We start from the raw sequence: 18,817 nt of genomic DNA, 5'->3' as shown, positions 1-18,817 counted from the left end.
TTTCACGTTCACTTTCACTTTCACTTTCACTTTCACGTTCACTTTCACTTTCACTTTCACTTTCACGTTCACTTTCACTTTCACTTTCACTTTCACTTTCACTTTCACTTTCACTTTCACTTTCACTTTTTCTTTCTTTTTTTTTTCGTCCGCGTGAAGTTTTTAATCCCCCCACCCGCATTCCTTTTTTTTTTTTTTTTTTTTTTTTGGTTTACAGACACCCCCTTTTGAATGATCCGTATTTTTTCACCGTTTCTTTTTTCGTGCGATTTATAACTCCATTGAAAGAAGTAAGCGGGGGAGGGGAAACACAAGCGAGTGTGCTCACATGCATATGCATACGTCTATACAGTTATGAGTAGCTGCGTGTGTATGGCGCGGTGCTGCTTACCATAGTTGTGTGGGTATTTTTTTTTTTTTTTTTTTCCGTTTGCCCCACATACAAATGGTGTTCTTTGCACCGCCGTCATCGCCAATCACCCCTCCCTGTGCCCTTTTCGTCCCGTTTGATGCAGCTTCATTACGCCCCTTTTTTTTTTTAAAATTTGAAACCCCGCCAAGTGTAGCGCAACCTCTCCACAGGGGGGCACTCCCGAAGGGAGCTGCTTTCTCTTTGGACAAGCATGCAGGTGGGTTACGTAAAGTGGTTACTTATTCGTGCGGTTACACGTCGCTCTCACCAACTTGATAGCCAAATTGGGAATAACTGTCACAACAATGTGAAGCAAATTTGGTGAAAGCAATGCCATTTCAGCGGGGATGGCCGCATCGGGTTGGTCTGCCGAGGTCAGTTTATGCCGGCTGGGCGCGAAGAATGGGCGCAGCGTTGAATGGCCTTTCGGTGGGCGCGCTGTCCCACGGGGATGGGGAGTGCCTTCCGCGTTGAGCGCGCCTCGACGAATGGCACCCCTCCTCACTTTCGCGTTTGCAGTTGAGTCAGCTTTTGCAGTTACGTTCGTTTTGCGGTTACGTTTGTTTTGCGGTTACGTTCGTTTTGCGGTTACTTCTGTTTTTTTTATTGCTCTATTTATTTTTTCTTTTTTCTTTTTTGCAACTCGAGGGGCGCGAAAAAAACGCTCACCCATTCGCGTGGCGAGAAAAAAAAAAAAAAAAAAGTGATTCGTTTTTTTTTTCTTCCCCCTTTTTACTTCGGCAAGTGGCGAAGGGGAAAATTCAAACTGAGCGGATCCAGCAGAGGGGCACTTCCGCCCTCGCGAGCAGGCCGCATGGGCGTATACAAGTGTATATGCGCGTATATATGCGTACATATATATACATACATACGTACATATGTAGGAACAACCTTTCTGCCTCCCTTCTCGAGCGAAGCCAGGCGGCCATGCCGTAACGTCGGCTGGCGAAAAAAATGCGAGTTGGTTCGCAGCGGTTACGCAGCGGTTTCGCAGCTGCTATGTAGCTGCTATGTAGCTTCCACCCCTGTTAACGCCGCCTCACCCCCCCACCATGCTGTCGCTGAAGGCGTCCCGGGCGGACAATTTCTACTACGGGAGCGTGGAGGAGGAGCGCGCGAAGAAGAAGAAGCAGCAGGAGGAGAAGAAGAGAGCAAAAAAGAAAAAGGATTACAGCGAAATTAAATTTGAAATTCCCTACACCATTATATGCAATAAATGCAAAGCGTATGTGTATAAAGGGGAGAGGTTTAACAGTGAGAGGAGACAAGTGGGGTTTTACTTGAGCTCCCCCTTTTACTCCTTCAGCTTTACGTGCAAGAAATGCCCAAATGAAATTGCCTTCGAAACCAACCCGAAGGACTGCTCCTATGATGTCATCCGGGGGGCCAGAAAAAAAAACGAACATTTTGAAAATGTCTTGACGGAACAGGGGCGCAATAATGTTAACTCTATAGATTTTGAAAAGAATAAAAAAAAAAAAACCAACCCGTTTCTCCTGCTGGAGGTGGAGGCCCTCCGCAGGAAGGGCCAAGCGGGGGGGGGTGGAGAAGCCGCGCACCGGGGAGAGAAGCCACCTGGTTCTGGCGAGGCGCACGAGGAGCTCCCCAACGAGGACCGCTCGAATGGGGATCACTCGAATGGGGACCGCTCGAATGAGGATCGCTCAAATGAGGACCGCTCAAATGAGGACCGCTCAAATGAGGACCGCTCAAATGAGGACCGCTCGAATGAGGACGACCCCCCAAGCGAAGAACAACTGAACGACGTTATTAAAGAAAACTACAGAAGAAACGATAAGTTGAAAAACGACTTCTCTTGCAACAGCAATCTGAGGAAGCAGCTGAGGGATATGAAAAAGGACAAAATTCAGCAGCTGCAGGAGCGCAAGCGGAAGAATATTTTTATAAACATTGTGGAGGGCGACCCCCTCGAGGAGGTGCTCGTAAAGAGGTACGTGCGCTTTGGGGAGAAGCTCAGGCGGACCAGGGGCGCCCATCCGAGTGATCAGGGTGAAGGCGTCCATCTAAGTGATCTCCGCAGTAAAGACCGCCCAGGGAACGGCCCCCCGATTAAGCAGAAACTTGCGAAGAGCAACTTGATAAAGAAGAAGAAGAGCAGCATATTTGACCGGAAGTACCTCAAGAAGGGGAGGTAGGCGGGGCGCCCACCTATGGCGCAGCTAGAAAGGTAGAAGCCAATCTACTTCCCTCCCTCGTTATGTGGATCCCATTCAAATGAAGATTCGGTGAATAAAAAGTTTTTTTTTTTTTTTTTTTTTTTTTTTTTTTCCCGCACACGCATACAACAGTTGAGTAGCGTGGCTTTCCAGATGGAGGTGGAAGACAGGAGTTTACGTTTGTGTTTACGTTTACGTTTATGTTTATCTTTGCAAAAACAAAAAATAATAGGCGATGCTGAAGAGGAGGATGGCGGACGCGACCAGGGGGTAGTTGATTTTTTCTTCCTCTGGGGGCTGCAGGGGGGTAGTGCAGCAGTGTAGCAGTGTAGCAGTGTAGTAGCGTACATGCTGAGTAGCTGGGGGCAGCTTGGAGCCTCTTCCGGGCGTTTGCTAACCACCCGCTTGCCAACCGTTTGCACCTTTTTTTGTGCCACTTGGCGAGCAGGCGCACCGCATGACGCATGACGCATGCTCGTTCGCACTTTTTATTTATTTATTTTTTTTTTTTTGTTTTATAATTTTTTTTTTTGTCCTCCCGAACTCGCAACAACGCGCATCTGTTGACACGCACATTTTGACGTACGAACGGGTGTCTCGGGGGGTCACTCCGAGGAGGGTTACTCCTTGGAAGGCTCTCCACACCCATGAACCACATCTCAGTGCTAACCTTCTCTTCCTTAGGAGCCTTCCCATTGGCATCCACACCTGCGTCCGCTTCGGTCTCCTCCTTTATCTCCTCCTCGGAGTAGTCCACGAACTCCGCCTTACCCTCCACCGTCTTGGTGCCTGCCTTTTTCCTGTAGAGGGCCGAGTTCTTTCGAATGCCGATGAGGAACGTCTTCATCAGCTTCTGCGCGTTGGCGGAGTGGCCTACTTGGTGGAAGGCCTCCGTTGCGTCCTTTCCTGGTGAGGAGAAGCGGTGAGGGGGAGCGGTGAGCACACGCGGTGATCATGCAGCGGGACGTGTCGCTCATAAAACGTTAGGGACCACGTGCAGCAACGTGCGGCAAGTTACGTTTGGAGATCCCCCACACGTAATGCTTATCGTTTGGTGTGTGCAGGCGCGCGGCGGCGGCGGACCCTCCCCTACCATCTTGCTCCTTGAGGACCTCGAACCCCCCGGGGTGCTCCAAAAACGCAGTGACGTCGTACACCAGGCCGTCTATAACGATGCAGCATTTGGACTCCCCTTTCAGCTTCTGGAGGTCCTTGTCGCCGATCACTTTGAGTTTTTTGATTGCCATATTGGCGCGTGCGCGGGGTGTGACAGCAGTGGTGGTGATCTTCCTACACTGGTGGTGATATTCCTACACGGGTGATGATCTGCGCATACGGTTGGTGCAGCACCTGGGCATGCTTAAAAAAAAGAAAACAAATGGGCAACACGCGGGCAGATCTTCGCTGGATAACAGAACTGCCGCTCACTTTCGAGCTGAACTGACAATCATCTGCGTAGCCTGGGGGGTGGAGTTACTACGTACCGCTATTTGTGTGGCACCCCCTGTTGGGGCGCTTCACGCAGGAGGGCAGGAGAGAAATGCTCTTCGTCGAATTGGGAATGCGCAGGGGGGGAATCCATTTAAAATGAAAGTGGAAAGTACGTAGGTGGGGGGGGTGCTATCTATCGTTTCTTCACTGCAAGGTCGTTTTATGTTTCGTGCGAAGTGATTTGCGTTGAGTGAATTTCCCCTTTGGGTAGCTTTTTTTTTTTTTTTTTTTTTTTTTTTTTTTTTGGTGCAAAATCACCTGACCGTTCATAATTTTCCGAATGGCTAGTTATCGCTGCAACGGGAGTTGCAATCTACATTGGGAAAAAAGTTAACCGTGTGGTGATCGTGTTGGCAATCTCTTCTCGCGAATGGGGCAAGGGTCACACGTTTTCACCCCATGAGCAGATTTTTCCCTTTCGTTTGTGCAATGGAGCGGTACACACTTCAGGGCTGTTTCGCTGTGCAACGAAATGGAGTGAATTTAAGCTGCACAACGGGGTGCCCCCTTGGAGTGGCCTTGCGCCTCGTCGGCAAAAAAAAGAAGCTGCCTTCGCGTTGGGTTAAGCTGTGCGGAATTACAGCGCACATGGTAAGTAAAAATGGTAGGCACACACGGTAGGTAAAAATGGTAGGCACACACGGTAGGTAAAAATGGTAGGCACACACGGTAGGTAAAAATGGTAGGCACACGGGTCGGCGCACCCACCGCTATGTACCCATTCGCACGTGGACCGCCTCCCGCCCCGGTTTGCCCCTAAAGGAGCACCCACGCGGGCAGAAGCTGCTGTACCCGCTGCACAGTGGACCGCCTCACATGTGGATGGCCCTGTCGAAGGACTGCAGGGCGACCTCCTTGATGACCTCGGAGAAGGTGGGGTGCGCATAAATAACCTTGCTGAGGCTTTTGGAGGACCCCCCGTTGGCCACATAAATGGAGAGAGGGAGAATCAAATCGCTGGCATTATTCCCAACAATTTGAGACCCCAGGATTTTGTTCGAGTTACTTTCCACGAGGAGCTTAATCACCCCATCAAAATCATCTATGGTTCGAGACCTGCTGTTTGCAGCAAAGGGAAAGGTGACTGCCTTGTAGGGGAGATTCCTCTGTTTGCACCTCTCTTCATTTAGGCCTACGCTGGCGACCTCCGGGTGGGTGTATATAACACTTGGTACCAAGTCGTAATTGAGGTGCGACTTTTTGGGCTTCTTTAGCTTTAACTCGCTGAGGAGGATGTTGGCCAGGATGTACCCTTCTTCTTCTGCCTTGTGAGCCAGCATAGGTCCGTCGATTGCATCCCCGATGGCCTTTATAGTTGGGTGGGAAGCGACCCCGAAGGAAGCATCCACCTGTAGTCTTTTGTTTTGGCCCAGCTGGACGTTTAGCTTTTCCAAATTCAGGTCGTCAAAGTTGGGTCTCCTACCAACGCAGACGAGAACGACATCGGATGTTACCTTTTGTATCTCCTTTGTCTTTGCGTTTTTGGCAAATAAGGTAGCTTCCCCATTTTGCACACTCCCCCCTACCACGGATGAGTTGAAGGCAAACTTGATTTTCACCTTTTCGAGCGTTTTTTGGAGCACCTTGCTTACATCTGCATCTAGGAAGGTGCATAACCTGCTGTTGTACTCAAAAATGGTGACATCTGAACCCATTTTGGCAAAAACAGAACCTATTTCTAACCCTATGACGCCACCACCAATGATGGAGATCTTCTTGGGGATCTTCTTAAAGTTAAGGATGTCATCCGATGTCTGTATCACTTGGTGGTCGTACTGAAGGAGCTCCTCAACTGTCTCTGCCTCCTTTGCGGTGTCCTCATTCAGCTTCTTTAATGGAATCTCTATCGGCTTAGACCCCGTTGCGATAACAATACGCTCCGCAGTCACTAGCTTCTCCTTCCCTTCGCTGTTTACCAAAACGGTGTTCCCATCTACGATGCTCCCATGCCCCACCAGGTGGTTAACCTTGTTCGTCTTATACAGGTAGGTGATTCCGTCGGCTAGATTCCCCATGCATTTGTTTTTCTGCTTGTGTATGGCCTCAACATCCAGATGCACACTGTCTATGATAATGCCGCTTTGCTTAAATTTGTTTTTTGCTTCGTAATATTTGTGGGCAATGTGAAGGAGGGCCTTGGAGGGTATGCAGCCTCTGTTCAGGCACGTGCCTCCCAGCTTCTTATCTTCGTTAACGTTCAGGACGTTCAGCTTGTTCTGCGCGCACCGGATGCTGCACACGTACCCCCCCGGCCCGCCGCCTATCACGATTACGTCGTAGCTGTGGGGGGGGAGAAGTAGGGGGAGGGGGGAATTGGGAAGTGAATACAACGGGAGAGTGGCCCATCAACATGGCGAAGCGAAACGGGCACCAATGCGGGGAAGCCATGCTGACCACCCATGCGGACCACCCATGCGGACCACCCATGCGGGTAGGCAAACAAAGTCCACTGGGGGCGAAACACCATTCTGTGTTGCCCGTGCGAGCGCCGCCGCCCTCGGCGCGCCCAAGTTGGTTACTCCTTCTTTGATGAAAAGTGCCTCCGCCCGGGAAAGAAGGCCACCCTCGTTCTGCTCACAACAGCGCTCATTTTGGAGTCTTAAGTTCTACGAAGAGAGGGGGGAGTACACACAGTTTGGGATTAAAAGGGTGTGGCGACCGATTGTGGGTCATTTGGAAGACCCGCCTCCGCGCAAGTGGACGATCGCTCTGTTGCTACGTTACGTTTGATGTGCTTCCTTCTTTTTTTTCCGTTTCGCCCCTCAACCGAAATATGCTTAGTGCGCACATGTGGGTACCCACGGATTAGCGGCGCGATACCTTTGGGGGGGGGCCCTGCCCACTGTGTTCCTCCTGCTGAGCAAGCGGCAGGGGAGAATAAATTTTTGAGGCCTCACTGAGGGACGCGTGTGCGCAGTATGTCGTAGGGGTTGGAGCGACCCGTCGTCAATTGTGTGTAAAGGGATGTGCAGCTAAGGTGAGCGTGAATCTGGGGGAACTTAGCCCTTTAAAGGGGGTCGTCTCCTTTTGGGTGCCACTCAAACAGGCGCACACGTACATACGTGCAGATAACCGTGCAAGCAAGCCTTATCAACGGGTGTAATTCCTGGCCAGCAGCCTCTTCACTTATTCGAGTCCGCGAGGTGGTTGGCCCGGCGGGGAGCGAACGATGCGGTCGAGCTGTGAGGCGGTCAAACTGTGAGGCATTCCCGCGGGGGAAAAAACGAGTTAACGGAGAATGGAGCGAAGGCACAGGGGAAGAAGCATCCGTGTGAACGAGAAGTATTTGTGCGTGGAAAAAAAAAAAAAAAAATATCATTGCGGGGGATACCAATCTGGGGAAGTGCCAACGGGGGGGTATAACCTATCTGGGGAGTACCTACCAGGGGAATACCTATCAGGGGTGTACCTACCAGGGGCGCGCCTACCCGGGGAGGCCAGGCCAGCCGGAAAACAGGCGAAGGACGCCCCCAGGGGATCCCTTGTGCGCTGACATGGCCCAAACGGGAAACACGTGCAGCAGAAATGAAGGGCACCGGGGAGGGTGACCAGCCCGCGCACACATGGGTGAGCGTCGAGGTGGGCAGCCTCAGGGAGAGCATCAGGTTGGATTAACCTGCTGGAGGGCGCCTACATGGATTGACCTACGGGAAAGCTCCTACACAGGTTAACCTGCGGGGGAGCGGCCCCAGTCCCCTGCGCAGGCGGGTGTGCCGCAAATGCCGCAAGTGCCGCGAATGCCGCAAAGCACTCGGCGGTGACGTCGCCCCGCTTCTTCCCGCAGGGAGCAGCCGGGGCAGCATGACCGGAGAAAGTGGCGCGTTTTCTCGCGCAGTGGCCCTGCCCCCAGCAGGTAGAAGGGGCGTTCCTTCGAGGTGACACATGCGTGCACGTGTTTGCTCTGCACAGCCCTCGCGTATGCTTCTCCACTCGCGAGTGCTCTCCTTTTTTCTCCCTTTCAAGTGACACAACGCAGTAACGAAGTGGCAACAAAGTAACGTAGCAACGTAGCAACGTAGCAACGTAGCAACATAGTAGTGATAAAAAAAAAAAAAAACGCTGCGAACAAATCTCCACGAGCGACTTCCCTCCCCCCCGCATGAGAGTAACTCCCCGCTCAGTCGAGGCACAAGTGTAATTCGAGTCACTCGGTATTGAACCTGACCCATTTGGTGAAGCTCCCCGTTTGAGGAGCCCCTCATGTAGAGAGATCCGCCCAACTGTAGGCGCACCGTTTGGGCAAACCCCCTACACAAATGAGCCTAACCCCCGGGAGTGGTCCCAAACAGTGACTGCAACGTAGCCCCTAAACCCAGCCTTCTTGCACACCTGCAAAGGTGTAGGCACGTGCGCGGCTCTCCTACAGAGTTACAGCGGTGGGAGGCGTAGCCAGTGAGGAGAAACGGGCCGAACGTGCTAACTCATCCACGTAAAGAGGCCGCACGTGCGAGCTATTCCACTTAAACAGCCCACACGTGTGCACTACCCCACCTAAACAGCCCACACGTGTGCACTACCCCACTTAAACAGCCCACACGTGTGCACTACCCCACTTAAACAGCCCACACGTGTGCACTACCCCACTTAAACAGCCCACACGTGTGCACTACCCCACTTAAACAGCCCACACGTGTGCACTAGTCCAGCCGGATAGGCCGCCCCCCCCCCCCTGATGAACGTGCGGCAGGCAGCGGCGCTCCTGCTGGTGGCCCTGGTGGGCTGCCTGCTGCAGTGCGGGCAAGGCGTGAAGCGGAAGAGGGGAGTGAGCGGCCGGCGCAGGGGGCTCCTCAACAGGAGGCTCAAGTACATCAACAGCAAGTTGATAAGCAGGCGGAAGGAAAACTACGTGAAGGTAAAAATGACCGAAAATAAAGTGAAGGGCAAGGACATTATCTACGGAAACGAGTGCAGAAACGAGTTGCTACGAGGCATTCTAACCGTCTCAGATGTAGTGAAGCTGACATTAGGGCCGAGAGGAAGGAACGTCCTCCTCGAAAAGGAGTATGGAAGTCCCCTAATCATAAACGACGGAGTGACGATTGCAAAAAATATATCTCTAAAGGATAGGAAGAGAAACAATGGAGTTAAACTCATGCAGGAGAGTACCAACATATCAAATGACAAGGCAGGAGATGGCACGAGCTCCACAGCCCTAATGACAGCCACCATCACAAGGAAAGGCATCGACCAAGTTAATAGGAACCACAACCCGATACCAATACAAAGAGGTATACAGCTAGCTTCAAAAATGATTATAGAAAAGATAAAGTCTCTTTCCACTCCCATAAAAACGTATAAAGACATTCTTAACATCGCCACCATTGCAAGTAATAATGATACCCATATGGGCAGTATCATCGCTAATGCCTACGACAAGCTCGGCAAAAATGCGGCCATCATTCTGGACGATAACGCAGATATAAATGATAAGCTAGAATTCACTGAGGGCTATAATTTTGACCGCGGAATTATTAACCCCTACCTTCTATATAATGAAAATAAAGACCACATAGAATACAACAATGTCTCTACCCTCATTACGGACCAGAACGTAGATAACATTCAGTCCATTTTACCCATCCTGGAGATCTTCGCCAAGAACAAGCAGCCCCTCTGCATCATCGCCGACGACTTCAGCAACGAGGTGCTCCAGACCCTCATCATAAACAAGCTCAAGGGCGCCATCAAAGTGGTAAGTTGGGAAGCGGCAAAGCGGATGAGCGGTTAAGCGGTTGGTTGAGCGGTTAACCGGCTACGCCGCTAGTCGCTAGTCACTACTCTGCTACCCCTCCACGCGGAGCTGCGCAAAATTCCCCCCTTTTTTGCGCCCAAAGAAAGCGGAGGCAGAACGAATCGGAGAGGGCGCAGAAGTAGAGTGACCCCTAAGGCAGGGTCACTTCTATGGTACCGCCCTCCCACATGGGGAAAACCCCCCGATGAGCAGCCCATCCCTTTGAGGGAGAGAGCCCCCCCACCAACTGCCGCTACCACCGCTAATACCACCGCTAATACCACCGCTACTACCGCTAACACCACCGCTAATACCACCGCTACTACCACCACCCCCCTGCAGGTGCCCATAAGAGCCCCCTCCTTCGGGGACAGGCGCAAGGACTACCTGAAGGACCTCTGCACCGTGACGAACAGCAAGTACATAAGCGCGGACGTGGGCCTGGACCTGAACAGCCTGCACAACAACATGAGCTCCTTCGATAACAACTACCTCACCCTGCTGGGAAGTGCAAACACCCTCATCGTCAAGAAGGACAGAACGAGTCTGATCACCAAGGAGGAGTACAAACAGCAGATAGACGAGAGGGTTAAAGTGTTAAAGAAAGAATTTGAAGAAACGACCTCCAAATATGATAAGGAGAAACTGAACGAGCGAATAGCTGCCCTGTCAGGTGGAATAGCCAAAATATTAATAGGAGGAAACACAGAAACGGAGCAGAAGGAGAGGAAGTTCAAATACGAGGATGCTACCAACGCAGTGAAGAGCGCAATCGACATTGGGTACGTCCCAGGAGGAGGAGTCACTTACCTCGAAATAATAAAATCCAATTTCCTAAGCGAAATACACAAGAAAATTGAAGAAGAGCTTCAAAACATGGGCAACCAAGAGGATAAGAAGTACCTAGATTTAGTAGGCAATCTAGAATCCGAAATGGAGCTCCGAAAAATGGGAGCCAACATTGTAGTGCACAGCTTAGATGTAATCACCAAACAAATTGCAGACAACGCAGGAGTGAATGGGGAAAACGTCGTGAAAATCATTTTAAATGCAAAAGACAAATACGGATTCGGCTACGATGTAAATACAAATAAGTTTGTTAATATGGTTGAAAATGGAATTATTGACAGCACAAATGTGATCATAAGCGTTATTAAAAATAGCTGTAGTATAGCCAGCATGGTTTTGACCACCGAGTGTATGATGGTCGATAGTGAGAAGAAGGACAAGGGCATCCTAGACGCCAGCATCAGCTCGCCTAACTATCTGCAGAAGCATAGACGCGCGGGAGGGTACAAGAGGAAAATGGACCATCTGGACGATGAGGAGGATGAGGACGACCTAGAGGATGAAGAGGATGAGGAGGAAGACGAGGATGAGGAGGAGGACGATGAGGAGGATGAGGAGGACGAGGAGGACGAGGAGGAGGACGACGGGTACAACTACGACGAGTAGGAGGGGAAAACGTTGCAGAGGATGAAAACGGTGAAGCGGATGAAGACGACGGATACCACTTCGATGAGGAGGAACTGCTTGTGGGAAGCATCCCCACACGGCTGACACCGCGGAGAGACCGAACAGATTAGCAGAACAGATTAGCAGAACAGATTAGCAGAACAGATTAGCAGAACAGATTAGCAGAACAGATTAGCAGAACAGATTAGCAGAAAAGACGTGAACACTGCACCGTTGCCTCCCTGCGCGTTGACGGGGTGCTCCTCTTCCCCCCCCGTAAGCCGCTTTATTTTCCCCCTTGTCAATTTTTCTTTTTTTTTTTGACCCCCTAATAAGCAAACATATGCGCATGTGCAAACGCAGTTGTACTTGCAACAGTTGTGCGGCGTGCCCCTGTGCCTTTTCATTTTTTAAGATAATTAACCATTCCCGCAGGAGCCCCTGCGTTTAATTGCTCTCTCGAGCGCGTATGACAGCGCCATGGTTTATCCGCCCCGCGGTTACTCACCCCGTTGCACATTCCGGGCGGTATGAATCTCAAAAGGGGAAAATTCCACGCCTAATTTGAGCCTTCCCAACTTGGTTTGGTTTTTTTAATTCACTTTTCTCAACTCGAGGGCGCAGCGACGCGAACGCGCGTGGAGCAATGCTGTATCGACTGGGAAGCAGTTCCATATTTTACCCTTACGCATGTCGCGTGTGGCGCGCCGTTTGTCGAGTGTGCCCTGCTCGCAGGCTGCGCCTCCCATGTGTATGCCCCTTCTGTGTGTCCCCTTACAACAAACCGCTGAACAGCTCGAGGTTGCAAATCGCCGCATTTCCGTATGAACGGTTCAGGCAAAATTGGGAAAAAAAAAAAAAAAAAAAAAAAATAGCCATTTTGTTGAAAAGCGCGAAATTGTGCTGACCATTATTCAGGCATTTCTTCTTTTCTCTCTCCCAATTTTGAGAAAATGCAGAATGGGGATATGCAGAAGGAACGATGAAACTCCGCCGCTTAGCTCGATTTGCGGATCCCTCCCCCGGCGGCCTTCCCCTTCCCTCCCACCTCTGAAATGCGCCTCTTCTTTGCCCTCCACACCTTTTTAATAGCCGCCTTTTCCACGCAACTGAGGCGCTGCTACAGCGGCGTTAACCCCCCGCAGCACTGCATAAGCAAGTTGACGCTGTCGAAACTGAGCAACAGTTACCACGTGAAAAATGACATGATAAATTATGGCAGATTTAAATATGTGTACACGATTAAGAATCACCCCATCCAGGATGTAACGACGAGGATCCTTGATCACCTGAAAAGGGAGTCTTCCTTTTGGTTAGTTTATAGCAAGTGCCCGCTGTACCCAAGGAAGTCCTGCTTTGATGACATTTTGATTAAGAACACGAATGATACCACGTCTGCGAGGAATAATTTTTACTTTTCGGACTCCCTTTTGTACATCCCCCAGGCGACGTCTCTCTTCCCCCATGTGTGTCACTTGCTAAGGGGGGAACACCGGGGGAGGCACGTCCCACATGGTGAAGGCAGCGTTGGAGAAGCAGCGGGGGAGGGCGACGAAAAAACTGTAGAGGAAAGCAAACAAACTGCGGATGGGAGCGAACAAACGAGGGAGGAACCCCCCCACGGCGCGCCGCCACCCCCGGGCAGAGGCACAGAAAACTTCGTCATCATCTCGAACGTCTTCAGAAAAGACAACATTGACAAGCTGCACTTTCCATTTTTCAACCAAATGGATGTGTATATAAAAATAAAAAACGAGCTGCTTAGGGGAGAGAAGCAGCTTCTTTGCTTTCTGTGCTCACTGATGGACTCCCTCTTTAGCAAGACACACAAGTGGAGGGTACGGAGAGACTCCTTCGACTTTACCAACCATTCGTTGCAAGCAGAAGTGTATCACAACGACAAATGGGTGGAAATTTTGGGTTGTGGAATCTTAAAGAAAAAAATTCTCTTTCGAAAGTGGAAGCAATACGATGTGGGTGATTACATAGCTGTAGGGTTAGGGTTAGACCGAATCGCCATGATAAAGTGGCAGGTCACCAGAATAAGGGACCTATATTTGTACATTACAAACACGGGGGGGAATACTGTATATACAAAAAAAACGAACACAGGGGGTGGGGGAGAAAAAGCCACAGTTGCAAATGTAATTCGTCATGATGACATGCCAGGGGGAGAGACAAATGGAGATGCATCCGCTCAAACGGAGGGGCCATTCGTAAGGGAAGAACCCTCCGGGGATGAAAACATCCTAGTAGGTTCCCCCAAGCTGGAGGGAACCCATTTGAGGAACGCACTACTGAATGGCTTGGCGAGGAAAAGGGATCTGAATCGACCAGAGAGCGACTCCTTTTTGTATTTTTTAAATTTGTATAACATACGGCACGAGGAGAGAGATGTGTCCTTCTACGTCAAACCAGATTGGGACACGGAGCTTTTCACAAAAAGGGTTCTTCATTTCGCGTCCCTTCTGGGGGGCAGCCCTTTGCTCAGGCGCGTTCTGCTTCTCGACGTGTTCTTCCACGGGGGCTCCGGCCGGACCAGTTACACGTACAAGTTTCTCTACGACGCGCCGGCGACCGTCCAGGTAGGTCCCATCAACGAAGTTGCGCGCGGCGTAACGAGGCACATCTTCGCTTAGCACACCTCAGTGCTGCAACCTTTCCTGCTCCAACCGCTCCTGCTCCAACCGCTCCTGCTCCAACCGCTCCTGCTCCAACCGCGCCTGCTCCAACCGCGCCTGCTCCAACCGCGCCTGCTCCACACACCCGCCTCCTTTTCCCCCCTTCCGCAGGAGCAGCACACCTTCAGAGGCCTCGTGAATGAGCTGCACGCGCGGTTGGTGCGCGAGATCGTCCGCACGCACGACGTGATCATTCGATGATCTCCGAGGGGTGGCAGCTGGGTAGCCACGCGGCTCAGACGTGGCCTCCTTCGGTTGTCCACTTTAGCGCACACCGCTCACCTCCTTCACGCCGCCCCTCCGCACGAGGGGGTACTTCCTAAAGTCCCAGAAGAAGAGGAACTGCTCCAGCCCGCCGAAAATTAAGTACGTCCGGCGCTTGGCGGCGCAGTAAAAAAACTTCATGCTCAGGATGCTCCCGACTTTGCTCAGGTGCTCGAATTGGTAGAAGCTGAGGAACTGGGCGACCAGCTGGGCCTCCGCACTTGCGCGGTTGGTGTTGGTGTTAGCGGTGGTGTTGGCGGTGGTGTTGGCGGTGGTGTTGGCGGTGGTGTTAGCGGCGCCGTCCGCTTCCCTCTCCGCTTCTCTCTCTCTCTCCGCTTCGTTTTCCGCCTCGTTCTCCCCCCCAGCCGTTCGCACCCTGTACACGAGAATCTCCTTCCGCTTGGTGTAAACAGCCAGGTAGGCTTCCTCCCCCACGCAGTGAAAATCGAAAAGAGCTATCTTAAACGTTTGCGCCGTGACCACCTTGGTGAATTCTAACCTTTGAGCTTGGGCATCCTCCCCCCCCCCTTGGGCGACCACAGGAAAGAGGGAGAGCGCGTTCCGCAGGGAGGTGAAATAAACAGACGTGTTGGAGTGAATGAAGAGGTACCCATCTCGCAGGAAGAAGCGGACGATGCGGTCTTCTACACTTATCGTCCGAAGGCAAAATTTGAAATGCTCATCAAAAATGAAAATCATATTTTTTTGTAGGAACATAAAAACGTAGCATCCTTTTTGATAGGTTATAGACTTGAGGAAATTTTTTTTTCCACAGAATTGGGGCACTGCCTTTCGCAAATAATTCTTCAAATCTGTCACTTGGCTAGTCAGGACATTGTAAAGGAACAGCGTGTCTTCGTTCAGCACTGCCAGGTGTGCCTGGTACGGGCTGCTCTGTATTAGGTGTGCCATGTGTGTGTTGATTGGGGTGGTGTAACCGTCGTCCCTTTTGTTATTTTGCGTTCCTCCCCCGTGGTTTGAGGATAAAGGGGGATTGCGGTGCTCCCCCCATCCATCTGCCAGCTGACTAGGCGTTAGAGCATCTAGCGGACCTAGCGAATTTAGGGGACCTAGCGAATTTAGCGAATTTAGCGGATCTAGCGAATTTAGCGGATCTTGCGAATTTAGCGGATCTTGCGAATTTAGCGGATCTTGCGAATTTAGCGGATCTTGCGAATTTAGCGGATCTTGCGAATTTAGCGAATTTAGCTGATCCGTCGAATCCCCAAGGGGGAGGCCACCACCCAGCCGATGCAAATCGCGCACCTCCAGTTGCCTCCTCGTGCTGAACCAACACACGGAGGAGACCTTCTCATTTTCGCGCATGGGCGGCACAATGACGCTTCTCCTTTGGGGGTCCACCAGGGAGAAAACGCCAAAGCGCAGTTTCTTGTTTACAAAGGCTATGAGCGGCAGGTGGGGGTGATTCGTCAGGTATGTGCAGACGCTCATGCGGTCGGAGTAGAACGGCTTGGCGAGGAGCAGGTCGCCCCCACCGCCGTTGCCGTTGCCGTTGCCGCCGCTGTTTTCGCCGCTCTTCCGTTTGACCTCTAAGTTGCACACGTTTTCATTCCCGAGGGAAAAGAGCACACCGGAGCGAAGGCAAAGGATCTGGTAGACCCACACGGAGAGAGTAAAAATTTTGTATACGCTCTTCTGACTACTCAGTTGGAAGAGGCAGAGGAACTTCTCTGCGTCGTAGAGGTACGCGTAGTCTTCTCCTTTCAGGGTGCACAGGGACAAATGGAAGATGCGCTTACACCTGGGGTCGTATTTATGGGTAATCTGCTTTTGCTTCAAATTGTACCTGTGGATGGTTCCCTTGTCCCCGCTGGTTATGTAGAGATCGCCTTCGCCTCCGAAGCACACGCAGGTGTGGCTCTTCTGCTGCTTGGGGTTGTGCGGGTGGTTCCCCTGGGCGGTCTGCTCTTTGGCGTTATTCACTTGCGTGGTGTGCTCTTTGGCGGTATGCTCTGTGGCGTTATCCGCTTGGGTGGTGTGCTCCATGGCGTTATTCACTTGCAGGGTATGCCCTTTGGCGGGGTCCACCTCCACGCGGAGCAGCTCGGCCCCCCGCGAGACCTCCCCAACGCGCACGCACCTCTGCGTGGAGAAGGCAAAAAACACCTCGCCGTGCTCGCCAAGACAGGCACTCAGGCAGAAGATCACCTCATCGGAGGTACTCACCACGAACAGGGGCTCATACAAGGGGAAATTAAAAACCAATATGCAGTCCCTGTAGGCTAAAAAGACATTCACATTGCTTCGTAGCACAGTGGCTATACGGCTGTCCCCTTTCGTGTTGTAGTAGGCCTTGACATTCGTCTCGATGAGGTGTATCTTTTCCCCTTTTCTGAAGTTTTTTTTTATTTTTACCTCCTTCTCCGGGATTAGGAAGTGCACGTTTCCTTCGCTGTCTCCGTATATCAGCACGTAGAACATCCTCCGCAGAATTTTGCGCAAGCGGGGCCCGCCCCCCGCGTCCACCCCTTCCACTGCGCCGCTCCCCCCGCCTAGCCACCCCTGCAGAACCTCCACGCAGTACCTGTTTTTGCGCCACAGATGCTCCCCCACTTGGTCGAGGTCCACAAGTTTTACCCCCCCCTCGTACACGTCTGTGCCCAGCTTGTGGTAAAGGCTATTATGCTCGCTGATGTGCAAAAAGGCAAACTGCAGGGCCGTCACTTGTGCCCTTTCTCGTGTGATTAGGCGAGATTTATTTGTTACGTAGTTGAAGAGGTGTATTTCTTTCTTTTCGTTGTAGAGGAAGAGCTCTCGGGGGGCCGTGTCCAGCGCGTTCCGAATGTTGTGGGCGATATCGCAGCTGATATCGCAGCTGATGCCGCAGCTGATGCCGCAGCTGATGCCGCAGCCGAGCGAGGGGGGGGAAGGCGAGCCGGTTTTTGCCCCTCCGTCTGGCCCCTTCCCCCGTTTGGCCGGTTGGTGGGTCGCCTCATTGGCCGCTTGACTAGCCGCTTGACTAGCCACTTCGTAGGCCCCCCTCTTGTTCTCTCGCCGGGCCTCCCCCCCCAAGGCAGCCAACGATAGACAAAATAAAAACGGCTTCGTCGTCGCGCTGAGGAAGGACCCCCGGCCCAGCACATACTGAAAGTTCACATAAAAAACGCACGCCATGACCTTCATATCGCTGGGCATACTTACGCTCAAGACTTCATTTTTTACAACTCTCTTTACAATGATGCTGTTCTTGTGGACCCCACAGGTGAGGAAATCAGCCAGGTGAGGCCCAAATGGGGGGTTGTTCTCTCCCCCCAGGCAGGGCTTCTCCCCTTTTGTCTCCACTTCTCCTGCCCCCCCCTCGATCCCCTCAAAGCTGTAGTACGGAATGGGGGGACAGAACTGCCCATTGAACCAAAACAAAGAGGGGAAATATAAAATGCTCTTCAGGTCATTTTTTTTTTTTTTTTTTAAAACGAGGTCCTTCTTTTCCAGGTGCAGGGCGTACCTCTGTAGGGTTCTTTGCCGTTCGTCCGGCATGTTGCGGGGGGGAAGCCAAAGGAGGGAGTCAAAGTAACGTGAAAATCGTCATGTGCGTCACCCTCCCCCTTCGAAAGTTGTACGCTGTGGAGAGCGGCTGGGGGGCATCTTCAGCGGAAGGGTGATTTGCCTTTTTCCTCCTTATCGCCTTATCCGCCTTATGCGCTTTTTCCGCTTTTTCCGCCTTTTTTTTGCAATTTTTTTTGCAATTTTTCAGCGCGCGAAACTGCTCCCCAGGCGAGTGCAAGTTCGTTTGGCCAAACGGGGGAAGCACAACATACATTTAGCAGAACTGAGGGGAAGTAGGCAAAGGGGGATTTTTTTTTCCAAGGGGAGAGCGGTCCGAGGAGATCTACGCACCGGCATTATTTGCATGTACATTGGGGGGGCCCACAAACGGGCGCCGCGGTGCATACGCGGGTTAAGCGGCTTGTGTTACCTACTCAGGTGCGCCGCGGCAGACCCCACCCCCATGCATTCGCTTCATCACTGGTGGGGGACCAGAACGAACAGCAAACATTGCTGCTTCCTCTGCCTGTTGTCCCCCATCCGCTTCTAAGTCGCAGTTAATCGCACAGCATGTGGGTAGCTCCCCAGGGGGAAGCCAAGCTAAGCGTTGTAAAGTGAAGGTTGGAAAAAGGAGGGGATTCCCACACAATTGGACCCCACACAACTGCTTGTGTGCCCACTTCGCGAACACGAATGATCTTCGCAGCGTGGCGAGGCTAAACGTATGCAAAGGGCAACTTAGCGCAGTCCCACGTCTGGGCACTCGAGGGGGCAGGCCTATGGGTGTCTTCCCAAAGGGGGCTGATAATATGTAGATACAGGGGTACACTATCTTCCCCCCTCCTCACACGGCTACTTTTTTTTATTATTTTATTTTTTTTAAATTTAACCAGTTTTCTTTTTTCTTTAAAGTTAATTAAAAAAAAAACCCACACAGGTGTTGCACGTACATACAATACACGCGCATCTTGCGTACACGTACAACCGCACAGCCGTCGCCGCCGCCGCATGCACACGGAGACATGCTAAACGAGACTGCCTCACAAATTTGTGCCCTCAAAATAATGCGAAAAAAGGTATTCGTGTGGGGGGGTGAAGA

The 18,817-nt window shown here is 51.7% G+C and overlaps 6 protein-coding genes across 6 annotated transcripts, besides 27 other annotated features; 3 read left to right on the top strand and 3 right to left on the bottom strand.

Annotated features, from left to right (window-relative positions):
• Nucleotides 1–183: 183 nt before the first annotated feature.
• Nucleotides 184–207: a microsatellite.
• An 843-nt stretch (nucleotides 208–1,050) lies between these two features.
• Nucleotides 1,051–2,568, top strand: PVX_100565 (hypothetical protein, conserved; the record flags this gene model as incomplete). The annotated part of the gene is made up of 1 exon (XM_001613810.1): nucleotides 1,051–2,568. Exon 1 carries the CDS (start codon nucleotides 1,465–1,467, stop codon nucleotides 2,566–2,568), a length of 1,104 nt encoding a protein of 367 aa, XP_001613860.1. The 5' UTR covers nucleotides 1,051–1,464.
• Nucleotides 1,233–1,294: a microsatellite.
• Nucleotides 1,529–1,560: a microsatellite.
• A 101-nt stretch (nucleotides 2,569–2,669) lies between the features above and the next one.
• Nucleotides 2,670–2,700: a microsatellite.
• Nucleotide 2,701: 1 nt separating this feature from the next.
• Nucleotides 2,702–4,237, bottom strand: PVX_100560 (cytochrome b5, putative). The gene is made up of 3 exons (XM_001613809.1): nucleotides 3,683–4,237; nucleotides 3,260–3,495; nucleotides 2,702–2,886 (listed from the first exon to the last, which is right to left on the bottom strand). The coding sequence occupies exons 1-3, from the start codon at nucleotides 3,834–3,836 to the stop codon at nucleotides 2,794–2,796; spliced, it is 483 nt and encodes a 160-aa protein (XP_001613859.1). The 5' UTR covers nucleotides 3,837–4,237; the 3' UTR covers nucleotides 2,702–2,793.
• Nucleotides 3,074–3,120: a microsatellite.
• A 54-nt stretch (nucleotides 4,238–4,291) lies between the features above and the next one.
• Nucleotides 4,292–4,324: a microsatellite.
• Nucleotides 4,325–4,637: 313 nt separating this feature from the next.
• Nucleotides 4,638–4,660: a microsatellite.
• A 232-nt stretch (nucleotides 4,661–4,892) lies between these two features.
• Nucleotides 4,893–6,670, bottom strand: PVX_100555 (dihydrolipoamide dehydrogenase family protein; the record flags this gene model as incomplete). Its single annotated transcript, XM_001613808.1, has 2 exons — nucleotides 4,893–6,360; nucleotides 6,600–6,670. 2 exons carry the CDS (start codon nucleotides 6,668–6,670, stop codon nucleotides 4,893–4,895), a joined length of 1,539 nt encoding a protein of 512 aa, XP_001613858.1.
• Nucleotides 5,344–5,388: a microsatellite.
• Nucleotides 6,343–6,426: a microsatellite.
• Nucleotides 6,561–6,591: a microsatellite.
• Nucleotide 6,671: 1 nt separating the features above from the next.
• Nucleotides 6,672–6,702: a microsatellite.
• A 2,050-nt stretch (nucleotides 6,703–8,752) lies between these two features.
• Nucleotides 8,753–11,266, top strand: PVX_100550 (chaperonin CPN60, mitochondrial precursor, putative; the record flags this gene model as incomplete). The annotated part of the gene is made up of 2 exons (XM_001613807.1): nucleotides 8,753–9,772; nucleotides 10,154–11,266. The coding sequence occupies 2 exons, from the start codon at nucleotides 8,753–8,755 to the stop codon at nucleotides 11,264–11,266; spliced, it is 2,133 nt and encodes a 710-aa protein (XP_001613857.1).
• Nucleotides 8,829–8,848: a microsatellite.
• Nucleotides 9,578–9,597: a microsatellite.
• Nucleotides 9,603–9,668: a microsatellite.
• Nucleotides 10,061–10,143: a microsatellite.
• Nucleotides 11,103–11,129: a microsatellite.
• Nucleotides 11,134–11,240: a microsatellite.
• Nucleotides 11,210–11,229: a microsatellite.
• A 116-nt stretch (nucleotides 11,267–11,382) lies between the features above and the next one.
• Nucleotides 11,383–11,483: a microsatellite.
• Nucleotides 11,484–12,113: 630 nt separating this feature from the next.
• Nucleotides 12,114–12,137: a microsatellite.
• A 184-nt stretch (nucleotides 12,138–12,321) lies between these two features.
• On the top strand, nucleotides 12,322–14,148 carry PVX_100545 (phenylalanyl-tRNA synthetase alpha chain, putative; the record flags this gene model as incomplete). The annotated part of the gene is made up of 2 exons (XM_001613806.1): nucleotides 12,322–13,851; nucleotides 14,059–14,148. 2 exons carry the CDS (start codon nucleotides 12,322–12,324, stop codon nucleotides 14,146–14,148), a joined length of 1,620 nt encoding a protein of 539 aa, XP_001613856.1.
• Nucleotides 13,658–13,697: a microsatellite.
• Nucleotides 13,759–13,785: a microsatellite.
• Nucleotides 14,149–14,211: 63 nt separating the features above from the next.
• Nucleotides 14,212–17,954, bottom strand: PVX_100540 (hypothetical protein, conserved; the record flags this gene model as incomplete). The annotated part of the gene is made up of 1 exon (XM_001613805.1): nucleotides 14,212–17,954. Exon 1 carries the CDS (start codon nucleotides 17,707–17,709, stop codon nucleotides 14,212–14,214), a length of 3,498 nt encoding a protein of 1,165 aa, XP_001613855.1. The 5' UTR covers nucleotides 17,710–17,954.
• Nucleotides 15,614–15,641: a microsatellite.
• Nucleotides 15,693–15,729: a microsatellite.
• Nucleotides 15,696–15,745: a microsatellite.
• Nucleotides 16,095–16,139: a microsatellite.
• Nucleotides 17,224–17,252: a microsatellite.
• Nucleotides 17,955–18,817: the final 863 nt, after the last annotated feature.

The sequence above is a fragment of the Plasmodium vivax genome, chromosome 14, assembly GCF_000002415.2.
Source record: "Plasmodium vivax chromosome 14, whole genome shotgun sequence".
Lineage (NCBI taxonomy): Eukaryota > Apicomplexa > Aconoidasida > Haemosporida > Plasmodiidae > Plasmodium > Plasmodium vivax.
The sequence above is the reverse complement of the archived record's forward strand: the minus strand, read 5'-3'. Positions and strand labels throughout refer to the sequence as shown.

Coding starts and splice junctions, on each gene's coding strand:
- PVX_100560 (XM_001613809.1), bottom strand. CDS start 3,836: ATGGCAATCAAAAAACTCAAAGTGATCGGCGACAAGGACCTCCAGAAG. Junction 3,496..3,682: donor GGTCCTCAAGGAGCAAGATG/GTAGGGGAGGGT, acceptor TCTCCTCACCAG/GAAAGGACGCAACGGAGGCC. Junction 2,887..3,259: donor AGGCTCCTAAGGAAGAGAAG/GTTAGCACTGAG, acceptor ACCCCCCTGCAG/CCCCCAGAGGAAGAAAAAAT.